This window comes from Monodelphis domestica, chromosome 4, assembly GCF_027887165.1.
Source record: "Monodelphis domestica isolate mMonDom1 chromosome 4, mMonDom1.pri, whole genome shotgun sequence".
Classification (NCBI taxonomy): domain Eukaryota; kingdom Metazoa; phylum Chordata; class Mammalia; order Didelphimorphia; family Didelphidae; genus Monodelphis; species Monodelphis domestica.
In genome coordinates this window covers 121,861,831-121,885,334 of record NC_077230.1, presented here as the reverse complement: position 1 = coordinate 121,885,334, position 23,504 = coordinate 121,861,831, and the positions used below count along the sequence as shown (strand labels likewise).

The 23,504-nt window shown below is 36.4% G+C and overlaps 1 protein-coding gene across 5 annotated transcripts in view; it reads left to right on the top strand.

The window, feature by feature from the left end:
* CFAP221 (cilia and flagella associated protein 221) overlaps window positions 1-23,504 on the top strand; it is a 144,611-nt gene that overhangs the window by 16,581 nt on the left and 104,526 nt on the right. For all 5 annotated transcript variants that reach the window (XM_007494060.3, XM_056793753.1, XM_007494059.3 and 2 more), the window contains exons 6-7: window positions 1,304-1,404; window positions 22,149-22,252. In XM_007494060.3, the coding sequence (XP_007494122.2) occupies window positions 1,304-1,404; window positions 22,149-22,252 (205 nt within the window). The remainder of the gene's footprint in view (window positions 1-1,303; window positions 1,405-22,148; window positions 22,253-23,504) is intronic.

Below are 23,504 nucleotides of genomic sequence, written 5' to 3'. Positions count from 1 at the left end.
AAAATTAACTAGTCTCTAGTATTATAGAAAGTGAAAAGTATGTCAAATTAGTTTAAATTTAAAGTCCCCATAAATCAGAATGCATCATTGAAAAAACAAATTCTGAACTAGAAAACAATAAATCTGAACTCAAGTTAGGATACATAGCAGCAGTTCTTCATGTGTAATTCCTGAGACCCTTTTGGGGGAGAGTTGGGTGGGACTTTAAGGCATGTCCAACTCTTCGTGACCTAATTTGGACTTTTCTTGGCAAATATACTTACTTGAATGGTTTGCCATTTCCTTCTCTGGCTCATTTTAGTGGGGGCTGCACAAGATCAAAATTATTTTCATAGCAATACTAATATTTTAATTTTTAAGATATAAAATGTAAATACATAAATAACTCACACAAAAGCTCTTTAGGGTGCTCAGTAATTTTTTTTAACCCTTACCTTCTGTCTTAAAATCAATACTCTGTATTGGTTCTAAGGCAAAAGAGTGGTAAGGGCTAGGCAATGGGGGTCAAGTGATTTGCCCAGGGTCATACAGCTAGGAAGTGTCTGAGGTCTGATTTTAACCCAGAACCTCCTGACTCTGGGCTTGGCTAGTACTTTTTTAAGAATGTAAATTACAAATTTTTGAGACTAAATAAGTTTCGGAATCTTTGGTATATAGACATTTTGTAACATTGATCTAATCTTAAGAATTTCACTTATAATATTCTTCAAAGGACTTTATATTAATAAATTTCCCATGGTCTAGTTTCCTTTTTAAAAAATGGTTCTACTAACACTTGTATCATTTACCTCTAAGGCTTGCTGTGAGAATAAAATGAGATGTTTGTAAAATATTTAATGAGCCTTAAAACGCCATATGAATGCAAGATAACATTTAATGTAACACTTATGTCCAAGAGACCTTCCTACCAATCACCAAGTGAATGTGAACCAAAGATCAAACCCACACCTCCTGATTCTCATACCTGTCTTCCATCTAACTACTTGGAATTGTAGCCACTGAGTTTTCCTTAATCAGCAACTGTTAAAGATTTTCTCTATCTTTTCTGAAATAAAAGCAGCTAATGCATATTTTGTATTTAGTTGAGAATATATCTTGGTACTTGAGTGTCAAAAATTAGTACTGAAGAATTCTTGAAGTTTTATAAGTTCTAAGGCTAAGAAGTCTTAACATTTTCAACATTAAATACACATACTTCATGAAGTCTCTTGGGAATTGATGGGAAAAAATATCACATTACAAATTTTAAAAAATATTCTTATTTTTTGATTTGATGATTTGAATTGATTTTTATTGTTTTCAGGGAGATGAAAATTTACTTATTCCCCTCCATGCCTATCCGGTCCTAAACACTTTGGAATTTCCCTCATTTATAAATCTGCCAGATATTCCACTTGGAGAAAGGTGAGTGACAAAACTAAAAGCCCATCTGTTATAGGTTACAGAAATTCAAAGGTCACTTACAGATCTAGAAACAGATTTTTATTTCTCTTATTACAAGATTATATTTTCCATAAAGTTCATTCTAATCTAGGATTTCTACTATTTCAAAAAGTTACTTGAAAATTTATTCTGCATGTTACTTAATGTATAATTTAAGAATGAAAACATTCAGATTCAATAAAATCTCCTGGAAGCCCTTCCCCTCCACTCAGCTATAATTGTGGCATATTATCCATCTTTAAGGAGTTGCAAGTGTACATGGTATTTAATCCTTTTACTATTAGAGTTTTTAATATAAGTGAAATTAGATAAAAATAAATGTTGAACACCACATTGAAGGAGGAAAGAAGTCACAAAAGGACACCTGAGGGATGTGTATGACAATGGCAAAAACAATTTTCATCCTCTTTGTCTTGGTGATGGTGGTTAATTAATGGACTGGATATATATATATATATATATATATATATATATATATATATATATATATATATATATATATATATATATATACACACACATTTCTTGAGAATGGACAGTAACCCAGATCTCTATATATAGGTCTTGGGAAGTTTTCCATGATTTCCCATACCCTAGGAACAAAGTTTATTGCTGTTGCATGCAGTCTTCCCAATGCATAATTGTTTTTTTAAATTAAATTAAATTAATTAAGAATATTTTTCAATGGTTACATGGTTCATGTTTTTTTCCTCCCCTCCTTCATCCCCCTCCCATAGCTGACACACAGTTCCACTGGGTTTTATATGTGTCATTGATCAAGACCTATTTCCATATTATTGATATTTGCATTAGGATGATCATTTGGAGTTTACATCCCCAATTATATTTCCATCGACCCATGTGATCAAGCAGTTGTTTTTCTTCTGTGTTTTTACTCCCACAGTTCTTCCTCTGGATATGTATAGCATTCTTTCTCATAAGTCCCTCAGAATTGTCCTGGATCATTGCATTGCTGCTAGTAAAGAAGTCCATTACATTCAATTGTGCCACAGTGTATCAATCTCTGTGTATAATGTTCTCCTGGTTCTTTTAATTTTTTTAACCCTTACCTTCCATCTTGGAGTCAATACTGTGTATTGGCTCCAAGGCAAAAGAGTGGTAAGGGCTAGGCAATGGGGGTTAAGTGACTTGCCCAGGGTCACACAGCTGGCAAGAATCTGAGGCCAGATTTGAATCTAGGACCTTCCATCTCTAGGCCTAGCTCTCAATGCACTGAGCTACCCAGCTGCCCCCTGTTCTCCTGGTTCTGCTCCTTTCACTCTACATCAATTCCTGGAAGTCATTCCAGTTCCCCTGGAATTCCTTCACCTTATTATTCCTTTTAGCACAATAATATTCCATCACCAACAGATGCCACAATTTGTTCAGCCATTTCCCAATTGAAGGGCAGCCCCTCATTTTCCAATTTTTTGCCACTACAAAGACTCTCAGTGCATATTTTTGATGACATCATTGCACCACTAAAAACTTTTTAGTAGAGACTTTGCCCATTTTCCATTCCCTTCATCAAAAAACATATATCTACCTCTTTATAACTTAATGTGTCTATTAGTGTCTACATATGAGAAAACAAGAAAGAAAAAGGAAAGATAACACAGAAATGGAGTTGTATTATTATTGTAAGGGAATGGGCTATCCCACAAAAATAACATTTCTTAACATATTTTGTTTTTAATTTTGAGTTCCAAATTACCTCTCTCCCTGAAATGGTAAGCAATTTGATATAGATTTTGCATATGTAATCATGTAAAATATTCATTTCTTATCACTTCTAAGAAAATTTCCAATTAATTTCCTTGGGGGCTATTACATTAGACAGATGTATTTGTCCCTACATTAAGGAATCCAGGCCACTGCCCTTTGTTTTTTTTAAACATTATTTTATTTGGTCATTTTCATATATTGTTCATTGGAAACATCATTTTCTTTTCCTCTCCACCAATCACCCCCCCCACCCCTTCCCTAGCCGACGCGCGATTCGTCTGGGTATCACATGTGTCCTTGCTCTGAACCCATTTCCTTGTTGTTGGTATTTGCATTAGGGCACTCATTTAGCGTCTCTCCTCGATCATGTCCCCTCAACCTCTGTAGTCAAGCAGTTGCTTTTCCTTGGTGTTTTTACTCCCTCACTTTGTCCTCTGCTTGAGGATAGTTTAGTTTTTTGTTTTGTTTTGTTTTTTTCTCCTAGATCGCTGCAGGTTGTTCAGGGACATTGTAAAGCCATTACTGGAGAAGTCCATTACATTCTCTTGTACCACAGTGTGTCAGTCTCTGTGTACAATGTTCTCCTGATTCTGCTCCTCTCACTCTGCATCACTTCCTGGAGGTTGTTCCAGTCTCCATGGAATCCCTCCACTTTATTATTACTTTGAGCACAATAGTATTCCATCACCAACATATACCACAATTTGTTCAGCCATTCTCCAATTGAAGGGCATCCCGTCATTTTCCAATTTTTGGCTACCACAAAGAGCACAGCTATGAATATTCTTGTACAAGTCTTTTTCCTTATTATCTCTTTGGGGTACAAACCCAGCAGTGGTATGGCTGGATCAAAGGGCAGACAGTCTTTTAGCGCCCTTTGGGCATAGTTCCAGATTGCCCTCCAGAATGGTTGGATCAATTCACAACTCCACCAGCAATGTATTAATGTCCCTACTTTGCCACATCCCCTCCAGTATTCATTACTTTCCTTTGCTGTCATGTTGAACAATCTGCTAGGTGTGAGGTGATACCTCAAAGTTGTTTTGATTTGCATCTCTCTGATTATAAGAGATTTAGAACACTTTTTTCATGTGCTTATTAATAGTCTTGATTTCTTTAACTGAAAATTGCCTATTCATGTCCCTTGCCCATTTTTCAATTGGAGAATGGCTTGATTTTTTGTATAACTGGTTTAGCTTTTTATAGATTTGAGTAATTAGACCTTTGTCAGAGGTTTTTGTTATGAAGATTGTTTCCCAATTTGTTGCTTTCCTTCTAATTTTAGTTACATTGGTTTTGTTTGTACAAAATCTTTTTAATTTGATGTATTCCAAATTATTTATTTTGCATTTTGTGACTCTTTCTAAGTCTTGCTTGATCTTAGAGTCTTTCCTTTCCCAAATATCTGACAGGTATACTATTCTGTGTTCACCTAATTTACTTACAGTTTCCTTCTTTATATTCAAGTCATTTACCCATTCTGAGTTTATCTTGGTGTAGGGTGTGAAGTGTTGATCTATTCCTAGTCTCTCCCACACTGTCTTCCAATTTTCCCAGCAGTTTTTATCAAATACTGGATTTTTGTCCCAAAAGCTGGGGTCTTTGGGTTTGTCAAAGACTGTCTTACTGAGGTCATTTACCCCAAGTCTATTCCACTGATCCTCCTTTCTGTCTCTTAGCCAGTACCAAATTGTTTTGATGACCACTGCTTTGTAATATAGTTTGAGATCTGGGACTGCAAGGCCCCCTTCCTTTGTATTTTTTTTTTCATTATTTCCCTGGATATCCTTGATCCTTTATTCTTCCAAATGAACTTTGTTATGGTTTTCTCTAATTCAGTAAAATAGCTTTTTGGTAGTTCAATGGGTATGGCACTAAATAGATAGATAAGTTTGGGTAGGATGGTCATTTTTATTATGTTAGCTCGTCCCACCCATGAGGATTAATGTTTTTCCAATTGTTTAGATCTAGTTTTAATTGTGTGGAGAGTGTTTTGTAGTTGTGTTCATATAGTTCCTGTGTTTGTCTCAGCAGATAGATTCCTAAGTATTTTATATTGTCTCAGGTGACTTTAAGTGGAATTTCTCTTTCTAATTCTTGCTGCTGAACTGGGTTGGAGATATATAGAAATGCTGATGACTTACGTGGGTTTATTTTGTATCCTGTAACTTTGCTAAAGTTGTTGATTATTTCGATTAGCTTTTTGGTTGATTCCCTGGGATTCTTTAAGTAAATCATCATATCATCTGCAAAGAGTGACAGCTTGGTCTCCTCATTGCCAATTTTAATACCTTCAATTTCTTTTTCTTCTCTAATTGCTACTGCTAGTGTTTCTAGTACAATATTAAATAATAGAGGTGATAATGGGCATCCTCGTTTCAATCCTGATCTTATTGGGAATGCATCTAGTTTATCCCCATTGCAGATGATGTTTGCTGATGGTTTTAGATATATACTGTTTATTATTTTTAGGAAAGGCCCTTCTATTCCTATACTTTCTAGTGTTTTCAACAGGTATGGGTGTTGTATTTTGTCAAAGGCTTTTTCTGCATCTATTGAAATAATCATGTGATTTTTGTCGGTTTGCTTGTTTATATGGTCAATTATGTGGATGGTTTTCCTAATATTGAACCATCCTTGTATTCCTGGAATGAATGCTGCCTGATCATAGTGAATAACCCTTGTGATGACTTGCTGGAATCTTTTTGCTAGTATCCTATTTAAGATTTTTGCATCTATATTCATTAGGGAGATTGGCCTATAGTTTTCTTTCTCTGTTTTTAACCTGCCTGGCTTTGGGAGTACCATGTTTGTGTTGTAAAAAGAATTTGGTAGAACCCCTTCTTGGCTTATTCTGTCAAATAGTTTGTATAGTATTGGGGTTAGCTGTTCTTTGAATGTTTGATAGAATTCATTTGTGAATCCATCTGGACCCGGGGATTTTTTCTTAGGGAGTTCTTTGATGGCTTGTTCAATTTCTTTTTCTGATATGGGGTTGTTTAGGTAATTTATTTCTTCTTCCTTTAGTCTAGGCAATTTATATTTTTGTATGTATTCATCCATATCACTTAGATTGCCATATTATTTGCCACATAATTGGGCATAGTAGTTTTTAATGATTGCCTTGATTTCCTCTTCATTAGAGGTGAGGTCTCCCGTTTCATCTTGGATACTGTCAATTTGGTTTTTTTCTTTCCTTTTTTTAATTAGACTGACTAGTACTTTGTCAATTTTATTTGTTTTTTTCAAAGTACCAGCTTCTAGTCTTATTTATTAAATCAATAGTTCTTTGACTTTCAATTTTATTAATTTCTCCTTTGATTTTTAGGATCTCTAATTTAGTCTTCATCTGAGGATTTTTAATTTGTTCACTTTCTAGTTTTTTAATTTGCATGCCCAATTCATTGACCTCTGCCCTTCTTAATTTGCTTATAGATGAACTCAAGGATATAAATTTCCCCCCGAGTACTGCTTTGGATGCATCCTATAGGTTTTGGAAAGATGTCTCACCATTGTCATTTTCTTCAATGAAGTTATTAATTGTTTCTATGATTTGTTCTTTAACTAGCTGGTTTTGGAGAATCATATTGTTTAATTTCCAATTAATTTTTGATTTATCTATCCATATACCCTTACTAATTATTATTTTTATTGCACTGTGGTCTGAGAAGGTTGCATTTATTATTTCTGCCCTTTTGCACTTGTTTGCAATGATTTTGTGCCCTAGTGCATGGTCAATTTTTATGAATGTACCATGTACTGCTGAAAAGAAAGTGTATTCCTTTCTGTCCCTATTCATTTTTCTCCATATGTCTACTAACTCTAATTTTTCTAAGATTTCATTTGCTTCTCTCACCTCTTTCATATTTATTTTTTGATTTGATTTATCTAGTTCGGATAGGGGAAGGTCCAGATCTCCCACTAGTATAGTTTTTCTATCTATTTCATCCTTGAGCTCCTCTAGTTTCTCCTTTAAAAATCTGGATGCTCTGCCATTTGGTGCATACATATTGAGTACAGATATTTCCTCGTTGTCTATACTGCCTTTTATCAGGATGTAATTACCTTCCCTATCTCTTTTAACTAGATTTATTTTTATTTTGGCTTTGTCAGATGTCATGATTGCTACTCCTGCCTTCTTTTTATCATTTGATGCCCAATAGGTTTGGCTCCATACTCTTACTTTCACCCTATGCGTATCTACCTTCCTCATGTGTGTTTCTTGCAGACAGCATATGGTAGGGTTTTGGATTCTAATCCACTCTGCTATTTGCTTGCGTTTTATGGGTGAGTTCATTCCATTCACATTCAGAGTTGTGATTACTAGCTGTGTATTTCCCAGCATTTTGATTTCTACTCCTGGTCCTGCCTTTTCTTCTTTCACTATTTCCTTCTATACCAATGTTTGTTTATAGTCAGCCCCCACCCCCGTTCCCGCCCTCATTTTACTTCCCTTTTTACCCCCTCCTTTCTTATTCCCTCCCTTATTTTCCCCTGTAGTCTTTTTTAAAATTTCCCCCCCACTCTCTCCCTCCCTTGTACTGCTTCCCTCCCCACCAGTCCGTTTTTTACCCTTCTACTCCCCTATAGAGCGCAGATCTATTCTCTTCCCCAATGGATTGGGTTGTTCCTCCCTCTTTGGGTCAGTTTAAAAATATGCAGGAGTTGAGTATTTCCTGTCTCCAACCTCTTTACCCTTCCAGTGTATCGATGTTCTCCCCCCTCCCGCCATGAGATTCTTTGTGAGATATAAATTTACCCCCATTTGTTTCTTTTCCCATTTCTTTTAGTCATAACCTCTTTTCTTTTTTAGCTCTAGTCATGTATATATATATATACATACACATGTATATGTATTTATGCATGCATATATCTATATACCTATTTATGTCTTGTCCTTTCATCCTATACAGTTTGTCACTGTTCCCTCTGAGTGTAATTCTTCTAGATGCTCAGGTGATAGCAACAGTTTTTAAGAGTTACCAATGACCTCTTTTCTTATAGGGATACATATCATTTTAACTTATTGAGTCTCTTATAAAATTTTTGTTGTTGTTTTGTTTGTTTTTTTCCCCTCTTTTTAAATTACCTTTTGATGATTCTCTTGAGTTCTGTGGTTGGACATCAACTTTCCTGTTCAGGTCTGGTCTTTTATTTATGAATGCTTGGAACTCTTCTGTTGTGTTGAATGACCATACCCTGTAAGAATATAGTCAGTTTTGATGGGTATTTTATTCTTGGTTGTAGACCTAGTTCCCTTGCTTTCTGGAATATCGTATTCCATGCCTTTAGGTCCTTCAGTGTGGATGCAGCCAGATCCTGTGTTAACCTCACCGTGTTTCCATGGTATCTGAATGGCTTCTTCTTGGCAGCTTGTAATATCTTTTCTTTGGTCTGATAGTTCTTGAATTTGGCTATAACATTTCTTGGTGTTGTCAGTTGGGGATTAAATACAGGGGGTGATCTGTGGATTCTTTCAATCTCCACTTTCCCCTCTTGTTCTAGGATCTCGGGATACTTTTCCTGGATAATTTCCTCTAGTATTATGTCCAGGCTTTTTCTTTTGTCGTGGTCTTCTGGTAGTCCAATTATTCTTAAATTGTCTCTTCTTGAACGATTTTCTAAATCGTCTGTTTTGTGAATGAGATGCTTCATATTTTCCTCAATTTTTTCATTCTTTTTGTTTTGTTTTATAGTGTCCTGCTGCCTTGTGAGGTCACTTGATTCTAGTTGTTGTATTCTGGTTCTTAAAGATTGGATTTCATCTCTGGCTTTTTGGTCGTCTTTTTCCTTCTGGTCTGATTTTCTTTGAAGATCGTCTTTCATTCTCTTTAACTCATCTTTCATCTCCTTTGCCTCATCTTTCATCTCCTTTGCCTCATTTTCCAGCTGGTGGATTTTGGCTTTCAAGACACTATTTTCTTGTTTTAGTTCAAGTGCCTCTGTTTCCAGATGACTTATCTTAATTTTTAAGTTCTTTTCCCAATTGTCTTCAGCCTCTCTTAGTTGTGTTTTGAGTTCTTCCACAGCCTATATCCAATTCGCTGGGATTTCTGGTTTGTCATTTGCTGATCTCTCCCCCTCTGTTCCATTTGCTGAGTAGTAGCTGTCTATTGTAGTTTCTTTCTTCTTTTTCTGTTGTTTGCTCAAATTCACCCCTTCTTTACTCCCCGTAGTTGTCTGTGCTCTTGTTTCCCTCATTTTCTTTGTTTTTTGGGGACTTCTATCAGTCTCCCCTCTTGGAGCTTTAACAGAAGATCTCTTGGTGTAGTCTCTGGGGGAGGGTTGTTGGGGGTTTGAGCTTCCCTGTCCTCTGGAGGCTTTTGATTGGCTTTAAGTCCAGCAGTCAATGAGGATGGATGGGGAGCCTGGGCTTCCCTGCAGTTCTGGAGACTTTTGATGGGATTAGATTCAGCTGGTTCTTTCAGAAGACTCTGCTTTCTAAGGGGGGAGGGGTCGTGGCCTCCCTGGGCTCTGAGGGCTCCTGATGGGATTAGGTACAGCTTGTTTGTACTGAATGAGCCCTAAAGCAGAAAACCTCCTCCTCCACAATCTGTGTTGAATGCCCGGAGACTGGCCCAGGTTGCTTTCAAGGTAAGCTCTTCGGAGCAACCCCTTTGGCAGCCCTAAGATTTCTCTCCTTTCAGTAGCTCTGAGGTCTCCTGATGGGATTGGGTTCAGCTGGTGCCCTAAAGCTGGGACCTCCCTTGAGTCTCAGTTGGAAGGACCCAGTCAGGGGTCTGCAGGCTTCCCCCTTCTCTCTATGTTTCCCTGCCGTCTGTGTTGGTCATCCTGGAGACTGGCTCAGGTTGCTTTCAAGGTGAGTCCTTCAAAATAGCCAGCCCTGGGGCCCTTTTGCCGACCCTGAAGTTCCCGCTGCTGCCATGGGCTCAGCACTCTGGGTTGGCGGGGATGGGTCCTGGGACCTTCCTTCTGCCTGCCCCTTAGATCTGAGTGATCTAGGGTTTTGGCTTTTGGGGGGCTGTACCTTTTGATCCAGGTCCCGGGTCTGTCCTGTTGTTCAGCTTGAATTTCGGTGTCCTAGGAGCTCTCAGTTTGTGATCGGTAAGGAAGGGTTTCTGAGGTCTGAACTTTCGCAGCTTCTAAGCCGCCATCTTGACCGGAAGTCCAGCCTTGGCCACTGCCCTTTGTAGGTACCATGTAGGAAGATTAAGATCTTCCATCTCCTATTTTCCATTTTATGGTTTTTAACCTGCATAGACTAGAAAAATGAATCACAAAGAATATTGTAATTACATCTATAAAATCACAATAAAATATATCAACTTTACTTAATGGAGTTTGTAATACTAAGAATAATTTAAAGAATTTTTTTTAAAAAAACCATTAGTATTTATTTCCCCTTTGCTCTTAGCACAGTACCTAGCTTATAGCAAGCTCTTAATAAAAACTCATTGACTTAACTTTGCCTTTTAAATAAAGTCCAAATGCCTGTGGCTGGCATCCAAGGCCCTTCACAATATGGCCCCAACCTATCTTTCTAGTCTTATCCAACATTATTCCTTCTCAAACATTTTAAAACAGCCCAAATGAGCTATACTGTATTATATCTTAAATACAACTCGTTCTTTCCTACCTGTGAGCTCTTTTCTTATATTATTCCATTTTCTTCCCCCTTCAACTTCTACATATGCTGTTGTGAAGTCTAAAGGAGAATAATGGCTGTAACTGGAAAACTCAAAGCATTATATAAATGCCAGTCCAAGTAAAACATATCCTCCCCACACCTCTCTCATCTCTGTCTGTCAAAATCCAAATCATCTTTCAAGTCCCAAATCAGATTCCATCTTTTCTATGAAACTTTCTTTGAAATTCTCACCTAGAAATTATACCTCCCCATGAACTCTCAACACTTAAACACATTTTTCTAATGTACTTTAATTTTTAATAGCTTTTTGTGTTTTATCTTACCTATTAGATTATAAACTCCTTAAAGGAATTGACTATGTTTTTCTTCCTTCATTCTTTTGTTCCTTCGTTCCTTCCTTCCTTGGCTATTTGTCATCTACTTAACCTTTTTATAGATGCCCCTCCCCAAGGATATCTTTTGTGTAACATTCATATTGTTGTAGTCAGCATGGAAATTTCAACTAAAGAGTTTATATTTAGAAGGATAATTGTTTGTATAATAGAGATACTTTTAAAATATCTTTGTCATAAAAGATAAAGTGCAATTTATTCCTTTTCTCCAAACACTGCCATTAAAAAGAGTTTGTTCAAAACTACCACTAAAATTTATGGTTTCTTGCTTCTCTCACTTGTCTAAGTCATTCTTCCCTGGATTAAAACCTAAATGAATATAGGAGAAAGGGCACACGAGTAATTGAAAGGACTCTTGCCACTGGTATTTTCTTAATAATTCCTAACCTGCCTTAGAAATTGGAAGAACTATTAATAGGGAGGTCTTTGATTTGCACTTCCCAAAGGTATCTCTTTTTTAAGGTTTGTATTTCATTATGATATTTGATGGTATTTCTCTAATAGTACAAAGTTTAATTCAATCAATTGCATCACTCTCTGAAGTTTAAGAAATCTACTTTAGAAGATGATGTAATAATTCATTTAATTTACAAAATGAAATAAATTTAACTTAAGATTATTAATTAATTAAGTTAAGATTATTAATAAATTAAAAAATGAAAGGGACTTCTAGGTAATCTTATCCAACACTTAACTTTAGTCATGAATCTCCTTTGTGACTCTGAAAAGTAGTAATCCAGACTCCACCAAAACATCTTCAGAGACAGAATACTCACTGTATACCAATACAAGGCAGTTAATTTTATTTCTGATAGTTCCAATTGCTAAGAAGTTCCTTTCTATTCTTTATTTTTAAACCCTTACCTTCTTCTTTAGAATATTTACAAAAAACATTTTGGTTTCAAGCTAGAAGAGCAGTAAGAGTTAGCCATTTGGGGTTAAATGACTTGCCCATATCACCCAGCCAGAATGTCTCTTGAGTTCAAATTTGAACCCAGGACCTCCTATGTCCAAGCCTGGCTTTCAATACATTGAGCCACTTAGGTGCCCCAAGTACCTCTGTATAGTAAGGAAAAATATTTTCTATGGTACTTTTCCACTGGTCATGGGTCCTAGTTCTTGGCCCTGGGGCCAAGCAAGTAAGACCACATCCTTCTTTCTTATGAAGGAATCCCCATACAGTCTCTTTCACTATTCTAAACTGTGTACCTCCATCAAATAATTATGTGAGTAGTTAGTTATATTGGCGATGATTGTAGAGAGAAGGGCCACAATTTTTAGCCACTTGTTGATTATTCCTCGAAAACAAAATTGGGACATGATGTCTATGGCCACCCCAGTTTATTAAGGGAATCGGCTGTCTCAGATATGTACAGTGCTCTGCTAATACTAGCAGACTTCAACAAAATCCTCACTGACATAAATAAAAGTTTTGTTCTCTAGCTTCAAAAGGAAAGGAAGAAAAGAATAAGATGTTTATTATTGGGAATCCTGTCCTGTATTGGGTGATGGTGATGCCTTCTTCAAATTGTTCTAGGTAGAGCACCTCAATGGCTTAAAGGATAGAGAGCCAGGCCTAGAGACATGTGACAAGGAAATCACTTTAAAAGACTGATATATATTAATTTAAGGTCGCCAAGGAATTCAGCTATGTAATTCCTAAATGAAAACTCAAGTCAGCAGTCAACCTTTTATAGAGTTTAATTACAAACAGGAGGAAGAAAGGAATTAGAGATAGAGAGAGAGAGGGAGAGAGAAAGGGGAGAGAAGGGAATAGGGCTTAAATACCCCTTCTGTTTAGGCTGGGCCAAAAGGCCCAAGCCCTTAGATAGCTGAGGCAAAGAAAAGAGATCAGTCCCTATCACTCACGTGACCAAAATGGAGAAACAGTCTCAGGGGCCTCCACCTCCAACTTCCTTCAGAGCCAACCCTCAAAGCACCACCTCTCAGAGCAAAAACCTTTCCAACCAACCACCTTGGTCCTCAGACCCCTCTATCTTTAAGGAAACCATCCAAGTTCCCTCCCCTCAGTTCTCACATCTACCAATCACTGTCCATATCTTCCCTGAGGTCTGTGGCTTTGCACATGTCTGTTGAAGGTCATATTCTCAAATAATTAAATCTTGATCTATGCTGCAGCCCTTCCTAAATCCTATTAGGACTGAGTAGGGTGGAGATTGTATCAATTCTAAAATCAATCATGACTCAAAGAACTTCCTATTCTATGTTTAAGCATAGGTCAAAGCCCTTTCCATTGTTCAGCAAAAGGTTTCTGTCCTAAAGTAATCTCAGGTAGGGAGGAGAAGGACCCTCCCTACCTAATGTTGGAAATGGGGAAATTTCCAACATTCACAAGCCTAAGAAATTTTAAGGTTTACAATCCCCCCTGATGATCATTGGGAGACTAGTCTCCCCATTGATCATTTAACATAATCATTTTGTAGTTCTAAATGCACTTCTAACTATAGATATACACAATATTCAATTTTCTAAGAGAAATTAGAATAGTGAGAGAGGAAATAGAAAAGAAAAGAAAGCAAAACCAATGTTTTGCTAGGCACATTGACAGAAAGCCAAATTGGGGCAGTCCCTTTGGGCATAAATGTGTACAATTACAATAAATGTTCAATCAAAAGTTCAATCCAATCAATCATATCCAAAGTTCATTCTTGATCTTCTTGATGAAGTGTAGGTTTTCGGCATCTTTCTGCAACAGTTCATTCTCTGGATATAAAAGTTTCAAGCTTGTTTCTTGAAGATCTTTTCTCGAACAAAATCAAAATCTTTGAATTTTTATAACAGTAAAATCTTAAACAAAATTCAAAATTCTTGGATTTTTATAAAAATACAATCTCAAACAGAAAAAAATTCAAAAATTCTTAGATTTTAAATTAAAATACAGACAGGAGGATTTGGTTCTAAATCTGGCCTCAGACACTTCCTAGCTGTGACCTGGGCAAGTCACTTAACCCCCATCATCTAGCCTTACTTTTCTTCTTCCTTGAAACCAATAATTCATATCAATTCTAAGACAGAATGTAAGATTTTTTTAAATTGTTCCTATATGATTTGGTTTCTTTCTTGGAAAATAAATTGGGAAATCTGAATTCTTTCCTTGCTGACTGTAAGGGGTAAATTTTGGGTTGATACTGAATGTAAGATTATTGGTGGCCAAGGATTTAATTTCTTAAATCCCAAATGAAACACTCAAGTTAGAATGAAACTTTATGGTGATTTAATTACAATAGGAGGAAGAAATTAAAAAAGAAAGAGATTAATATATATCTCTAATAATAAAAATATTATATTAATTTTTACATCACCCATGAAGAAGCATATTTGTCTAACAAACCCTGGAAATCCTAGAAATGTCCAGGTGTGTCTTCCTCTAAGGCTAAGGTTGATAGAATTTTTATTCTGTGTTCTTAAGTGTTTCAAATGAAATAATATTTGTAAAGTGCCTTGCTGCATGCTAAATGCTTAATAAATGCTCATTACCTCCTCCTACCCTTCCCTACCTCTTTTACTTTATTTCATTTTTAAAATCCTTACCCTCTATCTTGGAATCAATATGGTTTATTGATTCCAAGGCAGAAGAATGGTAAGGGCTATGCAATGGATTTAAGTAATTTGCCCAAAGTGACACAACTAGGAAGTATCTGAGGCTAGGTGTGAACCTAGGACTTCCTGCCTCTAGGCCTGGCTTTCCATCCACTAAGCTATCTAGCTACTATAATAATAATAAGCATTGTTTTATTAGTTTAGGAATAAGAAGTAAAGTGACTGGCTTGAGAAAGAACTGAAGTTTGAAGCACAGCTGAGAGAGTGCGTTAATTTCAACTGCTGACAGTTATAACTATTTTTCTGTGTCAATTACGCACTCTGGCAGTTGGCAGTTGGTCTCTGGCAGTTGGCAGAGACACACACTCAGAGACTCTCTCTCTCAGGACTGGAGGAGGTTAACATCTTTGCCCCTCTCTCTGTCTGAGGGAAAGATCTAAAGGAGCTTAGTGTTTTCCTTTCCCAACGTGGGAAAAACTATTGACTGACTATTGAGTTTTTTATAGATTGGTTTATATCTGAGAAGACCAAAGAAATATTTCATCTTTGGTTTGGACTCTGAGTCTTGATTCTTGTTGAGACTCAACCAGCTAGCCTTTGCTATTTTATAATTTGAAAGCAAAGTTAAGAATTATAAGGATAATAGTGGTAGTTTTTATTTAGATAGTATAAATTTGGGTTAGTCAGATCAGGGAGGAGGAGAATAGCCTGTGAAACACAGGAGAAGTGGTTCCTTGCAGAACCGGGGAGTTTATTTGGGTGGATTTAGAATCCCTTAAATTTATAAATCCTTCTTTATCCTTATATATTTCAATAAATATTTTATTTTTATAATAAGAGTCTCTTTAGCATCCTTGTGCCTGGCCCCAAAGGGAAGCTCACATTTGAGCTTCACTTCATCACTGAAGATACTTTTGATTACATCTATGAAAAGTATCTGAACAGTTTTGAACCTATATTAAATAGTTTTTCCATCTAAATATTTTATTTTTTTTAACTTGCCATTGTCATTTATTTTTACACTACCCCTTCCTCCCTATTTTATTAATTTCCTTCTCAGTAGATTTTTTCCACTTCTCAGTGTAAGAATTTAAAATTTAGGGTTTTTTATGCTAATATGAAAGTTCTACAGATATATTGTAGTCACTGATTTAAAAATATTATAGCTTAAGTCACAATTCCTTTTAACAGCTTTATTTACAAAGAGGTGGAAAGAGTAAAAGTAGAAAATGTAGCTAAGGAGACAGATTTTAACAAGCCTACCAGCCCTTCTCTGGTGAAGTGAAGCTTAGCCTTTCAGGGGCTAACCCATGTCCTTTGTCCGCACATGGATTTCCCGGTAACCCTCAAGCCATAATTCAGGTGGTATCTTCAGCTAGAGTTCCACCAACATAGCCTCCTCCAAAGCCAAGGCAGGAATCTCCAGAATCAATCTCTCCAGAAGCCAGGAAAGGAGGAAGGCCAGCTACTCACTCAGCAACCCAACACAGGATCCAGGCATAGAGTCTCATCCTTCAGTCCAGCTCACCAACATAGAGTGTCCAAAGATGAACTCCAAAGGAGAAGTTCAAAGGAGAAGGCCCTTGGACAAGAAGTTCAGGACTTTTTATAGTCCTTTTTCCATCTCACTTCCTGTCCCTTCCCTACTTTATGGGAACCAATTGCAGTCTTTCAATTTGTCTAGCACTGCCTAGCAGAGGGGCAGTGGTCTTTGGAGTTGTCACCCACTGTAGCAAGTGACTTGTAAACTCTCTTACTTAGTGTCAAGTAGAGGTACTTTAAGTTCTTGATTTGTTTAGTTAAAAATAGACAAGGGGAGAGTTAATTCTATCTTCATCCCCAGTATATACTGAATGTTAAATGGGCTAGGAGGTTCTCTGTAAGGAACAGAAATCAAGCAGGCAAGCATTTATTAACTGCCTTTTCTAGGCACTAGGAATATAGAGGCAAATAGTATTTGACTTCAAAAAGTGACTATTCCCTCACCACCATTTTTTATCATTCCCTTTTACTTAACCTTGCTTTCATCTTTCTTGAATATCTTTTAGAAGTCTAAGTTGATTGATGAGTTCCCTGAGCACCAATCTTTTGCTGTTCCTCTCACATGATATTCCATCTCCTGACACTGCACATTTTCACTGATTGTCCCTGCTCCCCCCCAACACAATTGCTCCTCATTTCCACCTCCTCATTTCCCTGGCTTCATGTCTCAGGTAAAATTCCCTCCTTAACCTTAGTGCCTTTCCTCTGAGATTATCCCCAGTTTTTCCTGTATAGATCTTGTTTGCACACAGTTGTTTTCATTTTCCTTCTGTTGTCGATCATGAACTTCTTGGGAACAGAAGACTATTTTTTGCCTTCCTTTTCATTCCCAGCCCTTAGCACAACACCTGTCACATAGTAGGTGCTTAATATAGAAAAAAGGAGAAATTAATTAAAAAAAACCCTCTCTTTAACACTAAATGTTAGTTGACTGACTCTTCAGACAACTCCCTTTCTTCTTCTTCAGTGGATGTTTTTTTTTAATTAAAAATGTCATTCTTGAGAGTTTCCCATTAATGAAAACAACATCTTTTCATTAGTTATTCCATGTTGTTAAAATTGGATACAGAATCATCACAGGAAGAGAAGAATCATGAAAAAAAAGAGAAGACTATTTATTTAGTTCTAACATTTTTTGATTTTGCATCTGACTCCAAAGCTTATCTAATAAAAGAGGTGGTTTTCTTCCATAGTGACTTGTTCATTTCCTCCTCTGTCTTCTGTAATATATTTGCTTCTATGTCCATTTATGTTGGTATTTATTCAGTGCATGCAAGGAAATGTGCCTTATATACAGATAAAATAATGAAAAGTCCTTGCCCTCAGGAAGTTCTGTTCTACTAGAGAAACAATGTGTATGTGGAGAAGTACAAAGTACTTCTAAGAGGTGAGTTAGGTGAAAGTCAGATAAATTCTTAGGTCAAAGGTGGCCCTTGAGCTGAGCCTTGAAGAAAGGTAGAGATTCCTTCCAATTGGTGGAGGTGAAGAGGAAGATTATCCTAGGTATTAGGACAGTGGATGCCACAATACCAAGGCAGATTATTTTAGAATGCCCTTGTGTGTAAAACTAAAGTGCTGTTCCCAATCCTAATGTATATGCCTTGTTACTCTTTAGCATAGAGACCCTAATGCATAAAAAATGTATGGTTATTGAACTCGAGTCATACTTTAAAGATTTGAGCTGATATAAGATAATGTGCTTGTAAAAATATTCTTAAGGAAGTTTTCTGGGGGATAAAGCCTAACCTACTGAGTATTAAACGCTAGTTATGATTCAAATCCTGCCTCTGACATTCTCTCTATATCTATCTATCTATCTATCTATCTATCTATCTATCTATCTATCTATCTGTCTGTCTGTCTATCTGTCTACATCTTTCTATCTCTATCTCCATCCATCTATTTTTCTATCTATCCATCTATCCATCTATCTATCTATCTATCTGTCTGTATCTATCTATCTATCATCTATCTATCTATCTATCTGTCTGTCTGTCTGTCTGTCTATCTGTCTACATCTTTCTATCTCTATCTCCATCCATCCATTTTTCTATCTATCCATCTATATCTATCTATCTATCTATCTATCTATCTATCTGTCTGTATCTATCTATCTATCTATCTATCTATCTATCTATCTGTCTGTATCTATCTATCTATCTATCTATCTATCTATCTATCTATCTATCTATCTATCTATCTACCTATCTATCTCTATCTCCATCCATCCATTTTTCTATCTATCTATCTATCTATCTATCTATCTATCTATCTATCTATCTATCTATCTATCTATCTATCTATCTATGTCTATCTGTCTATCTCTCTCTCTACCGATCTCTCTCTCTCTAAGAAAGCCTATTGATAGATAGATCAGTAGATGGATAATCCTTATCTTCTGTTTTAGAATAGATACTAAATATCTGCTCCAAGGCAAGAGTGGTAAGAACTAAGCAATTGGGATTAAATGATTTGCCCAGTGTTACAAAGGATCTGAGGTCACATTTGAACCCAGGACCTCCTGTTTCTAGGCCTGGTTCTCTGTCCCCTGAGCAACCTAGCTGCCCCTGCCTCTCACACCTTGTAGCTTGATTGTGAGTCAGTTAGACCTATCAGCACTTTACCTCAGAAGATTGTTGTGAGGTTCACAACATAAGGGAATCCACATTTTGTCCATCTGAAAGTGCTTATGGAAGTGTCAGATGGGATTGTTACTGGTGGTAAGAGTAATACTTTATTTCTATTCTTACATACTTACATCATTCTTTCAATCAGCAAATATCCTTTAAGTATCTGCTATGTATAAAACATTGTTATGCTCAGAGAAATGAGATTCAGTCTCTGCCCTCAAGGAAGTTATTGTCTTGTTGGAGCAGGGAGACAAAGATATACACAAATAACTCACATAGAATCGAATATAGATACTTTAGAAGTGTACTAACAGAATTTTGTGAATTCAGAGAAAGCAAAGATCACAGACTACTGTGGAAATAAAAGAAGGCTTCATAATAGCCTTCATTAGCAGTGTTGGCATTTGAATCAGACCTTGAAGAATGAGTAGAGAGGGCAGTTGGGTGGCTCAGTGAGAGCAACCAGACCTGGAGATGGGAGGTCCTGGGTTCAAATGTGGCCAGAGACACTTCCTAGCTGTGTGACCCTGGGCAAGTCACTTGACCCCAATGGTCCAGTCCTTCCTGCTCTTCTGTCTTAAAACTAATACTTAATATTCCTTCTAAAACAGAAGGTAAGGATTTTTTTTAAAGGATGAGTAGAGATGTTCACAGGTGGAAGTTGTGGTGGAGAATATGATGCACACATAGGGAAGAATGGACAACGGCTTGGATGTAGGAAAGTTTAGGACATGACCTAGGGCCATGCAGGAGGGGGCTGCTCTCTTCCCCATCTCCATGCACCTGAGAACATTCCTTACTTCCCCTGTCCCTCTGCCTAGCAGCACAATGGGAGTACTTCCTCCTCTGTCTTGGATAAGGTGCTGGGGTGGGGGTGGGGATTCACATGTGGCATGAGAGGTTGTAGCTTGGGCACTCAGTCTCTAAAAGGTTTGCCATAACTGGCCTAGAAGAATTGTTTGTCTTTTCCCCTGGAGTACACAATATATGAGAGGGAATGATAGGAGACAAATCTGGAAAAGTAGATTAGAGCCAGATTAGGGAGTTATTGAAAGATTGGTTAAGAAGTTTAGATTTTATTTCACAGGCAATGAGAGGTTGAAGATTTTTGTATTATAATTACCATTTATCCTTCACCTTCCTTATTGTTCAGTTGTATCCAACTCTTTGTGACTCTATTTGGGGTTTTCTTGGCAGAGATACTAGAGTGGTTTACCTTTTCCTTTTCCTGCTCCTTTTACAGATGAGGAAACTGAGACCAACAGAGTTAGGCGACTTGCATAGAGAGAACTGCAGCCAATAAATGTCTGAAGCTAGATTTAAACTCAGGAAGATGAGTCTGACTCCAAACCTACCTACATGCCACCTCACTACCTATCACTCTTATTAGGTTGTAACCTTCTTGAAGGCAAATAAATTATTATTTATGTTTGAATCTTTGAATCCCAATCAAAGCCTGCAACTGAACCATCAATCACTTTTCTTTAAATTCTCTTCCCCCCCTTAAACCCTTACCTTCTGTCTTAAAGTCAATATTAAGTATCACTTCTAAAGTAGAAGAGTGGTAAGGACTAGGAAATGGGGGTTAAGTGACTTGCCCAGGGTCATACAGCTAAGAAGTGTCTGAGGACAGATTTGAAAAAAATTCGCTTCTAATCTTTTAAAATGTATTTACCAAGGTCTTGGCATAACTTGAATAGTGTATACATATCACCTAGTGTTCCAGGGATTTTTAAACCTGTTTTTTCATGCTCATTTCTTTATATAGACATAGTTTGACATACTTGCCATCTTTAATAGCAATATGGAATTTTGTTACATTAAAATGTCCGAATTTATTTAACCATTTTCTTATCATTGGGTATTGAGATTATTTTTCATTTTTTCACTAGTATAAATTTCACTGCTGGGAACATTTTCATAAAAATTTAATATGTTTTCTTTTGAATTACTTTCTTGGGGTGCATTGCTGAGAATAGAGTTAATAGGCTGAGTAGTATGAACTCTTTCATACCTGTTTGAACATATTGTTCAATTACTCCCTAGAAGGATAACCAATAATGCACAATGCCAAGAGCAATGCTTTTCTACCTATTTCTCCATTTCTTTCTTTTTTTTTTTAACCCTTGCCCTCCATCTTGGAATCAATATTGTGTATTGATTCCAAGGCAGAAGAGTGGTAAGGGCTAGGCAATGGGGGTCAAGTGACTTGCCCAGGGTCACACAACTGGGAAGTGTCTGAGGGCAGATTTGAACCTGGGACCTCCCATCTCTGGGCCTGATTCTCAATCCACTGAGCCACCTAGTTGCCCCCTAGTTCTCAATTTCTATCAACAATGAGACTTATAATTTTTTGTGTTGCCTTAATTGGAGCCTTAAAATTGTTTTAAGTTTTGCTTAAATTTGTAGCAAGATTATTAATTTTTCCATGTGATTATCTGTTTCTGGCTGTATAAATTGTCTTTTCATAAGCAGTACACTTTAATGTATTATTTTAGATGCTTTATTTTCTTTTAGATATGTTAAGCACTTTTGAAGTATTCCTGAGTCACTTGATCATATTTAAAGATAAAAGGCATGGTATAATAATGGAAAGGGCACTGGATTGGGATTTGCCAATCAGAAAACATGGGTTTGAATCTTGTCATCTATGTTATTATGTTACTTTGGGGGAACCACATAAGCTTTCTTGGCTTGTTTTCTCATTTGTAAAATAAAGAGATCGGACTGGATAATTTCTAAAGTTTCTTCCAAATTATTAAATCCTTCAATCCCCTGGCATATAGTTAGTGTTTAATTATTTGCTTATTAAATGCTTTTCTGTGCTTAATTTTTCCCATATAAGATTAGTTAGAAGGAAGTCCCAAGGACAAATGTATGAATTTAGTCTTAAGCATCTGACACATTTAAGGTAATTTTTCTGAGCAGTTATAATTAGTAATGACCATATTTTTCATATCATAAAAATAGCAATAGATTTTATTAGAAAGAATTTTTTAGTTAAAAGCTTAATAATAATTTGTTTTATTTGATCACCCTAATGCAAATATCGATAATATGGAAATAGGTCTTGATCAATGACACATGTAAAACTCAGTGGAATTGCGTGTCGGCTATGAGGGAGGAGAGGGGGGGAAAGAAGGGGGAAGAACATAAATCATGCAACCATGGAAGAATATTCTAAATTAATTAAATAAAAATTTTCAATTAAAAATTGGTTTTATTCTTTCTTCCTTTGTTTTTCAGTGAAGATTATGTTATTCCTTTGCAATGCAGCTGCCCAATAGATTTTGAGTTTCATATAATTGTGCTTCAGCCTGATGAATCCTTTGTTGTTCATCCAACATCAGGTAAATTATTCGTATGGAATTATGAGTGAATTGTGGCTTTAAAATGAAAGATCCACATTACCTCAGAATACCAAGGTCAAGCCTAGATTTCAGAATGTTACACTAAAGTTGAGGAAAAGGAGAGTAATCACATTTTAGTGATAAATATTAATAGAGATCTTGGGTAATTTTTGTACACTTATCACTTCTTCCAAAAATCAATGATACTTTAACAAGTTATAATGTGTGTGCAAATTTATTCTGAATTTATGCTAAAGTCATCAATTAATCATTCTAATTTCAATCCTGCCATATAACATTTGGCCTCATTTTAACCAAATTTTTATATTTCAGATAAAACAGGACAGATTTTAAGTCTAACCTCACAGAATCACAATGAGGACTTTAGTCTTCATCTACTGCTTCACATGGGTACTTGTTTGAGAAAAAGAAAACATAAAGCAGGAACACTGGATATTTTCTTAAAAATTATTGTTCACTTATACACTTTTACATCACTTTCATTACCTCCTCTAACCAGTGATCCATCCCTTAGAACAAAAAACAAAAGAAGAAAGATTTTTTTAAAGTTCAACAAAACTATTCAGCATAGTCATCTAGTCTAAGAGCATAGGTAGTATTCCACATCCCTAGTCATTCACTTCTGAAAAGAAGGGAGAGGAGGACATTTCTCTATCTCAATTTCAGGACTGAGCTTTCAGTGGTTATTATGACACTGGATCCAGTTTGAAGTGGTTTCCCCCCCCCCACCACCACCATTTACATCATTGTCATTGTTCACTTTGTTTTCCTGGTTTCACTTACTACTCTATTTTCATTCATTAGTTTCTCAGTGCTTCTCTGAATTCTTCATATTAATAATTTTCTTTCAGCACAATGAATATATTTCACTATATTCATATACCACAATTTGTTGAACATTTTCCAATCTAGGAACATTGATTTAGTTGATTTGAGGAGCCTTGTGCCTTATGGATACTCAAAGGACCTCAAGCCCAATGCACTCAAGAAAATTCAAAAACAAAAACTCTTATTTTGAGTTACAATTATGTCACAGCTTCTGCATAGACATTTGTGGTTGCCATAGTTAATTATCACTGCCCAGTGGTTCATTAGATGTTCCAACAGAGTATTTTTTGTACCTAATTTTCTATTTGTTTACAAATTTTATTTCTCACTGCAAGCAAGTATTCTGTCCAATGAATGTGTATTAGCCCAAACAGATGGTTTTAATTTATTCCAAACCCTGATA